This window comes from Pygoscelis adeliae, unplaced genomic scaffold (assembly GCF_000699105.1).
Source record: "Pygoscelis adeliae isolate BGI_AS28 unplaced genomic scaffold, ASM69910v1 Scaffold114, whole genome shotgun sequence".
NCBI classification, from domain to species: Eukaryota; Metazoa; Chordata; class Aves; order Sphenisciformes; family Spheniscidae; genus Pygoscelis; species Pygoscelis adeliae.
The window spans coordinates 2,970,405-2,978,400 of record NW_008824587.1 but is presented as its reverse complement, the minus strand read 5'-3'; the positions used below and the strand labels follow the sequence as shown (position 1 = coordinate 2,978,400).

The window sequence follows — 7,996 nt, the reverse complement described above, 5'->3', positions numbered from 1 at the left end:
TGCTGACCCAGTCACTGTGTCTGTGTAAGATCCAGGGGGATCACAGCTTGATCCAAACTCACAATCCTCTCTCCCGGTAAGAAAAGCACGCTAAAGAAGAGTAACAGATAAAAACACTGTAGAGCAGAAGAACGCAAAATACAGTTTAAGAAGTTGGCTTCCTACCTGGCTTTTTCCGATTTTCTCTTTTCTCCTCCCATTAGCACTCCAGGCACAATCCAGGCAAATGGCTACAGAAAGGAAACCCAAGACCAGTATAGATTCTTCTTAATAAAGAGACAGAGCCTAATCAAAAAATGATGTTTCTTGGCAAAAAGAAAAAGGACTGGGGCTGACAGCAGTGTGCATCTGATTTGATCTAACAGATACAGCCCACATGCACTCTCTCACCCACAGCTACATATCAATGGCACCTTTAGTTCTAGTCATGTAACTTGCTTCCCACATCGTCTAGGAAGACAGAAATGCAATCCTTTTTGCACCACTTCCAATCACATAATATTTCTTTTCCTTCTTCCCACGTAGCCTAAATGTTCAAAGACAAGCTACAATGTTATTTCTTCATCTTGCCTTTAAGCAATATTTTCCTGTGGCCAAGGAAAATTTAAGAAAAACACAGGACCTATAAAGTTTATATATACATACACGGACCTACATGCACGCAGTCACCGTGTCTGTGAACATTAAATGTCAGTCTCCGATACTGGCAGGAGTTTTTGCCACTTACTTTAATGAGGCCCAACCCTTCATTGAATCCAATATTGCCCAGTATTTACAGGGGAGATAATCAAAGCACAGTACTGCCCTTGCCTCACTCGAGAGGAAATGCAGGACAGAAGCAGAGCACAGCTCGTAAGGATTGCACAAATGCGTGACTGGTAAATAGGCTTAAGTTTGCACGGGTCACTGCTTGCCAGAAATGCTCCAACAAAATAGTTTCTACCAAAAGACTTTCTTTCTAAGGTTTAAAATAAGAAAGATGTCGAAGCAAGATCCAGGCAACATAACCTTAGCAGTTGGCATTAGAGTAATTGTGTCAGGAGCAGCTCAACTAGCCTTTTTCTCTCTCAGTAATTACACAATCATATTACACCCTGCAGTTGTCCAGCCCTTCCAAGGTCCAGTCAGACCACCACCCAAATCTGCTTTGGGTCACTGTGACAGTTTACACTGGACTCGATGGTTACTACACATTATATGTAACAAAGAAAAATTAAAGGGGGTCAGTCCAGACTTCATCCTTTACAGGACATCAAAAGTCCACTCATAACAACTTCTAATTACTATGGAAGAAGACTGAAGTACTTTAAACCTCAGCATTACACAACAAAATCTTACTTGGTAATTCCAGCACTAAAAAAGACTTGGAAAGTGCCTTATTATTTCAAGGAAAAAAAACAGAAGAGGGAGTGGGAATATGGACCAGATAAACGGTTTAGATACCTTCTCGCGCCACGGTAAGATACTCTGCCTCAATTAAATGGAAAGCACTATCATTTAATGATTTTAAAAGCCTTCTAATTTCTCCAGCCATTCAATTGGCAAAGCAGTTCACCAAGTTCTACTCCCCATCTGAAACCCATCTGTCTAGTATTAGTTTCAGTAAAACGGTACTTGTCACTGTGAGAGTTTCCATTCATAACTCAGACTGAAACAATGGTAGGTACTTCTAAAAACAAAACGTTGTGGAAATCAACTATGCTTGTTTATGAAAACATGTGCAACTAAGGTGCCATAATTAATCACTTAATTGTTCATGTAATAGTTTAAAACATGCCACAGGGAAATCCCACACTTAAAGACAAACAGGTTTAAGGACCATATATCTTGCCAGATGCTGGATTTCCTTAAACATCCAGTTGAATTCACAGCAACTGAAGTTGCTTAGCATCTTACAGCAAGAGGCTCAAGGAATAAGAAGAACATAGAGCGTTGAGTTCTTACCTTAAGTAGTTTCTGCATTGTATCAAAACTTTGGAGTGCAAGCTATGGAAATCAACAAAAGAAAGTGAGCTCTGAAAAAGTCCCTGGACTACAAAGATGGACTACAAGCCCCCTTGGCTCAAAAATCTGTAAGCTAATCTAGTTATGTATATCATCAGAACTCTACATACATCCTTTTCCTTTAGAAGCTGCTTATTATTTTATTCTCTTGCATAATGCTTCTTTTATTATATTTGGACCTGCTCGAAAACCTCTCTATTGGTTCAGCTCCACAACCCAGCTCTCAGGACAATAGAGACTTCTGCTGGCTTCTGAAAATGGCCCAGGGAGAAAACAAGCTGAAGCCACAGAAGATTTTCCTCCACTGGAAGAGTAAAAGGGAAAATGGCACAATTTCTGGAAGAAAACCACCATGAAAAGGAAATGCAGCCCAGAGGCTAGTTACCTTCCGGCAGTCAGGGCAGACCACATTATTCCCTCACCTGACCCACAGAGCGATCATACCACTGGACCTTTCTACCTCTCCATTTCCCAGTCAGCGGAACAGAGATGGTATGTACAAAGCTTGCAAACCTAAATGTCTGTTCAGTAGGAAGCGTTTAGCTGTTGGGTTTCATGTGCTGTCTGGCAGTCATTTCTGCTGTGGCAATGAAGGAGACCGAGAAAGGCAATGGTGCCACCCTGACTCATTCATGGCATGAGTATGTGAGCAGGGCTTAGTTATGGGAGTAAAACTATTTTAAATGCTCTGACTACACATGCTACATACTATTATTTGCCAAGCTCTCAAGAAAGGCCATTGCTTTCAATACAAAGTAAAAGTAATACCAACTGCAATTACAAATTATCTTTGTAAGTACTCTCAACGGCAGCCCTTTAAACAGGCTTACGAACAGTTTCCTACATGCTTAGTATTCATACAGCATCCTGGAGAGGCAGTAAGTTTGCTGCTGTAAAATTTTAAATAGCTTCAGAGCTTTCTCCTTTCACGGAACTGAGCGGAGATATTGCACTGGAGGTTGCATAAAATATTGTGCCCCAAACTAGATACCTGCAATCAATTTTCCACATGGAAGTTATTATCATTTGATGTACAAAAGAAGAAAAAGAAAAAAAAAAGGTTGATACTCTCCTCTGAAATTGCCTTTGCAATTGCAAATAATATACATCAAATACAAAGGAGTTCAGTGGAGAAACCAACTCTTGGAAGCCTCACCTTCAGCATTCACTTATTGATTTGAAAAAAGTGCTTTAAAAATGAAACGTTTGTCTAAAACTACACATTTGCAAAGCTGCTTTCATTGGTTTTACTTACTCCCCCTGCGTGAGCTAGGCAAGCTTCTCCCTCCCATGCACTGAGCTACAGAGTTTCTCCAGTCTTCACAATTATTTCCAACTGCATGAGGAAAACTTAAAAGATTCCTTCTTTCTTACTTTGGTATGGCACTGAACAAAAATGACAACATGCATCCAGAGAGCAAACACCCTTTCTGCGAGGGCAAGATCTGAGCAAAAGGACAGACTTTTCCTAAGACAGTTCCTGGTGGACCCACATCTACACACTAAAAATCAGTGTTCAAACACTCAGATTCAGACAGAATCAGAAAGAAAAAAGGCCACCTACCTCTCTTGTCGGGACTAATATGAGTGCATAAGGCCCATCACTACGCTGCAAACAGAGAAGACAAGAGGTCCACTAAGTAGAATGTAGCACTGATGAACAGAGCACTTCCACGTCTAACTGCTATTAGCCAACAAAGTGAATTCTGGAGGGTTTTAGTACAAGTTGGTACACAACAGTTTGGGGTATTCCCCCCTCCCAGCTTTTAAAAAAAAAAATCAACAGTCTTTCAAATATCAATACTGCATTGCCTTCTCTTACCTGCTTGGAAACCTGCTCACAGTCATACCCAACATTTTATTCCATACACATATTGTTTCACTCTTGTATTTCTGAGTTGCAGAAATACTCTCATGTTTGAAGCACAGCCACGATCTGTAGGTAGCAGCTGCAGAAAGTAACAACCCAGGATGGGTTGGAAACATTTCAACCCATAAGGAAAGTCAGGATGATCTCTTTCCATAAAACGCACAAGAGATGGCAGATCTGCAGCAGCATTTTCTGGTCAACCAGATGATCCAAACTGGGAGCAATTATCAAATCTCATTCCACGTCAAAGATTAGAAACTTATTACTCTACAGACATGGCAGTAACCTTTGTTTTCAGTCCTCCCAGCTTCCAGACCGTTGCCTCTTCTACACTCTACCTTCTCCAAACTTGACAATTTAGCCTATTTACAATTCAGCCTACTGCATGAGGTAATAGGGAATGTGTAACATTGTTCTTGTATCATCTGTATCTCAACAGTACAGGAGGATCACATAAGCCACAGGCACAAATAAAAGGGAAAGAAAGACTGACCTTTGTATCAAGAAGAGACAGCGATGACTACAAGATAAGAGCTGGATTTTATTTTTATTAATCTTAATTTCGAAAGCAAATGTATTTAATTCTGTTGCACCTACCTGTATTTTGGATTCCATTCCTTGCAAAGACTGTACAAGTGGAATCCCATAGGCAAGAGTTTTACCTTTTTAAAAGGGAGAAAATTGGAAGACTCTCCATCAAAAAAAAATATGGCAATTGCAGCACTCCAGCAAATTAAAGTACCATTCATCCTACCGTTCTTAAACTGAGGTCAGTCTGGAAGAGTTTTAAATAAGTAGAAAGTTTCCAGAATGGAAGATTGACAGGCAATTCGCCAAAGGGTTAAATTAAAACAAAAGAGGTGGTGGTATCCCACTAAGATCTATATAAATAAATATCCCCACCCACCCAAGGAAATGAGACATCCAGACATAGTTTGCTCTAGAGCAAGCACATAAGTTTGTACGGTAAGAGCGTGTGCTGCTTGGCTCTGCTGCCCTCCTGGATCTGCATCCCCAGCATGAGCCTTGGAACAGGCCCTCGTGCGACGGCTGGCAGCTGCACATCAACATTCAGTCCCACCACCGCGTTGTTACAGAAGTTTGCGCAGCACCTGTCTGTGTCACGGCAGCCCCACGCCAGGCTTCCCAGCCTGTCACTTTTAGGAGCTGTACTGGGAACGTGAGGCTTTGGTTCTGTAGTTGGGATCCAGTTTAATATGCCCTAGGGAAGGAGACTGACAAGTAAATACTGACCTGAACCAGTCTGAGATCTCACTAGAGCATCTTTGCCTTGCAGGAGCACAGGAATTGTTTGCTTCTGAACACTGCGTAACAAACAAAACAGGTTAGGGAATACGAATGCAACATAGGATAGAATCCTAAGGTTTTAACATACAGTGACTGTTTCAAAACTGTTTACCCCAAATTCCATACATTCATCTCTGCCGTGTAGCTACATCAGAAGAGGTGATTTCTAAGGAAAGCCACTAGATAGGCATCAGATGTGATAAACTGAAGAAAGATGGTTTTATAATTCAAGTACCAAATTAGAAGGCAGGACTCCGAGGTTCCACCTTCAGCTGTGACAACTGACTTGCTGTGTAACTTACAATTTATTTCTCGTCCCAGATTTTGAAAGCGACAGCCCTACGGCAAACGGGACAGCTTAACAGGTACTGTGGTCTTCACAAACCAATTACATACAATGAAACGATCATAGATGATTGGCTTTAAGGGGTAGTGAAGTGCAAAGTTTTTATATGAATTTGCTTACCTGGTCATGCTACTTATCTTTAGGACAGTGTTTATTGTGGATATCTAGAGAGATGATAAAGAGCCGTAAACAGGTTTCATTGTCAAACTGTTCCTTTTGTTACTTTTTGTAGTACAAGATAGAGCAAAAACCAGAAGACTGATGCTTATTTTCTACATTACTGGTCCAGGTCAACTGGATGTAAAAGTTCCCAGGTCCTCAAAACACTTCTTAGTTCATCAGACTTGCACCATTGCTGGTACATCATGAAATATCAGACTTGTTAAAATACTGCACTCCCAAATAGTTTTCTGTGGTTTTTTGGTATTACAACTGCAAACAGCGAAGGGTGCTGGGACAGCGTGTTTGGGGATGGGTCAGGACACTGGCCAGCATGCTGAGCTAAGAGACTACAACAAAATCAGGCAATGCACTGGCGAGCCTGTCCAAGTCACCATGAATAAAGGTGCATCTCCCAGCTCTCTAACCTGCCCCCGCCCAAAAAAGCATGTTTCGAGGCACACAGCCTTCCTGCCACTCACCAGATGTGGATGGAGGTCCAACTGGCTAAAAGAATCTGTAGTGAAAACATTTTCTTGCACCTGCTGTACTGCTTTTCTGAGTTAGGGGAAACAAACCAAAGCAAAAATAAGCACATTGCGTGGTTAAAAATTGTACAATAGTATTCTACATAAACAGCATGAAACTACAGGTACCAAGCAACTGCTTTGCCCAAGCGAGGGCAAGAATTCAAGACACTGAATTTCAAGGCACCGAAAAGGTTTTTTTTCCTCCCATTTGTCTAAAATACCTGTGAATTTCTGGGATATCAGGGTTGTTTCTGAACAGGCTGGACGTCTTAATGAAAGATTTGCTTTTCTGGCTTTCATTTCGGTTGTCGGTCAACTGCTTCTTAAGAAGAGACTTTTGTGATGAACTTCCCTTTTCCCTGATGTCAGCTTCCGTAGCACATTTCTTGAAGGTGTTTATCGATGGCTTACGTTTACGTTTCAAAGGTGGGTTTCCATGTGGTGACTGGTGCTTTCTTTTCAGAGCATTAGACTGCTTCAATGTTAAACAACAAACCAGATAGCAAGAATCATTACTGACTGAGAATTAACAACATGGTATCACATTGAACACAAACATCAGCCCACAGATGCCCTTATTTTTGGAATCCCCTACCCCATGACTAAAGAAACTACGCTTGATTTTTGCAGCTAGACACCTCCTACTCTAACAGATTCACCACCATGCCTGAGACCTCTGAACACTGCTGAAGTGCAAATAGAAACATAAAGTCATATACAGTGCTCATCTCTAAAGGATTTCATCTAGCTTCTCCAGTAACTGAGCAGAACATGATTAAAAATCTCTCTCAAAAGCTCTGCAAATCTCATGATTACATTAAAGCCACCCCTGTAGGCTTCCTTCTTTCTGTGGGCAGGAGGGATGGCCTGTACTTCACTCCAACTTATGCTTCTGCCAACTTTCAGCATTTCTGAGCTCTTTATTTCTTCTTCTGCAGCAATCAGTTTATTTTACTGATCTTCCAGTCACCTTAAGAAAAAACTTTTGCTCTCCCCATATCCCCTCAGGAACAGTGAAGAAGAAAATGAAATTTAACTTCCTTTTGTCCCCAAAGCTCTTCAGTGCCCCCCAGCCCTTTTCCAATGAACTTATTTTTCCTGACACGATTGCAAAACTCCTGAAATGCGTGAAACGCCAGTACAACCTTGCCCCTCTTTTTTCCGCTCTCTTCCCCACTCCTAGTTGCACGCTCCGATTGTCTTTGTCCTCCTACGAACCATATTGTTTTCAAGCTCTATTACTTTTTTCACTTGTTCCCTCACATTTTTGGCACCCAACCAAACCCCAACCTCCTACCACCAACATTCGCTATCAGAAAAATGACAGTGGTGCTGCCCTACCTCAAAGTACCCATCATAATTGGGGTAAATCCTGGCAAACGCTTAACTCTCACATAATTTTCAACATTTTAACAATAACTTAAAAGTTGATACTAAGAATTGAAACATCCCAGAATTACTGTAACAATAGTTTTAAAACTGAAAACGTCTATTTAAACCATTCTCGTTCTCCTTTCTCCAAACTTACGAGAGTAAACCACCTATTCCGGCAGCTCATAGCATTCCCACAATTAGATGCTTTCCTAAAATATGAAAATATTTCCCCCCTCCCTGGCAGCATTTCACAGGGGTCCAAGCGACGCAGAGGCCTGCAGCAGCGTTACCCACGGCTTCGGCACTCAGACCCCAGCAAGGCAAGAGCCGCCAACCGCGTGAGGAAGGCACGGAGCAATCCCGCAGCAGCCCATTTTTAACGGGATTCGAGAATCTCGTACCTGC

At 41.6% G+C, this 7,996-nt stretch overlaps 1 protein-coding gene across 1 annotated transcript in view; it reads right to left on the bottom strand.

Annotated features, from left to right (window-relative positions):
• Nucleotides 1–7,775, bottom strand: part of DDX31 (DEAD (Asp-Glu-Ala-Asp) box polypeptide 31) — a 49,930-nt gene extending 42,155 nt beyond the window's left edge. Inside the window, exons 1-9 of the mRNA XM_009322173.1 lie at nucleotides 7,746–7,775; nucleotides 6,439–6,692; nucleotides 6,170–6,245; nucleotides 5,649–5,692; nucleotides 5,129–5,199; nucleotides 4,472–4,536; nucleotides 3,569–3,613; nucleotides 1,945–1,986; nucleotides 166–230 (exon numbers count right to left, since the gene is read on the bottom strand). Coding sequence (XP_009320448.1) covers nucleotides 166–230; nucleotides 1,945–1,986; nucleotides 3,569–3,613; nucleotides 4,472–4,536; nucleotides 5,129–5,199; nucleotides 5,649–5,692; nucleotides 6,170–6,245; nucleotides 6,439–6,692; nucleotides 7,746–7,775 — 692 coding nt within the window. The remainder of the gene's footprint in view (nucleotides 1–165; nucleotides 231–1,944; nucleotides 1,987–3,568; nucleotides 3,614–4,471; nucleotides 4,537–5,128; nucleotides 5,200–5,648; nucleotides 5,693–6,169; nucleotides 6,246–6,438; nucleotides 6,693–7,745) is intronic.
• Between the last annotated feature and the right edge of the window lie 221 nt (nucleotides 7,776–7,996).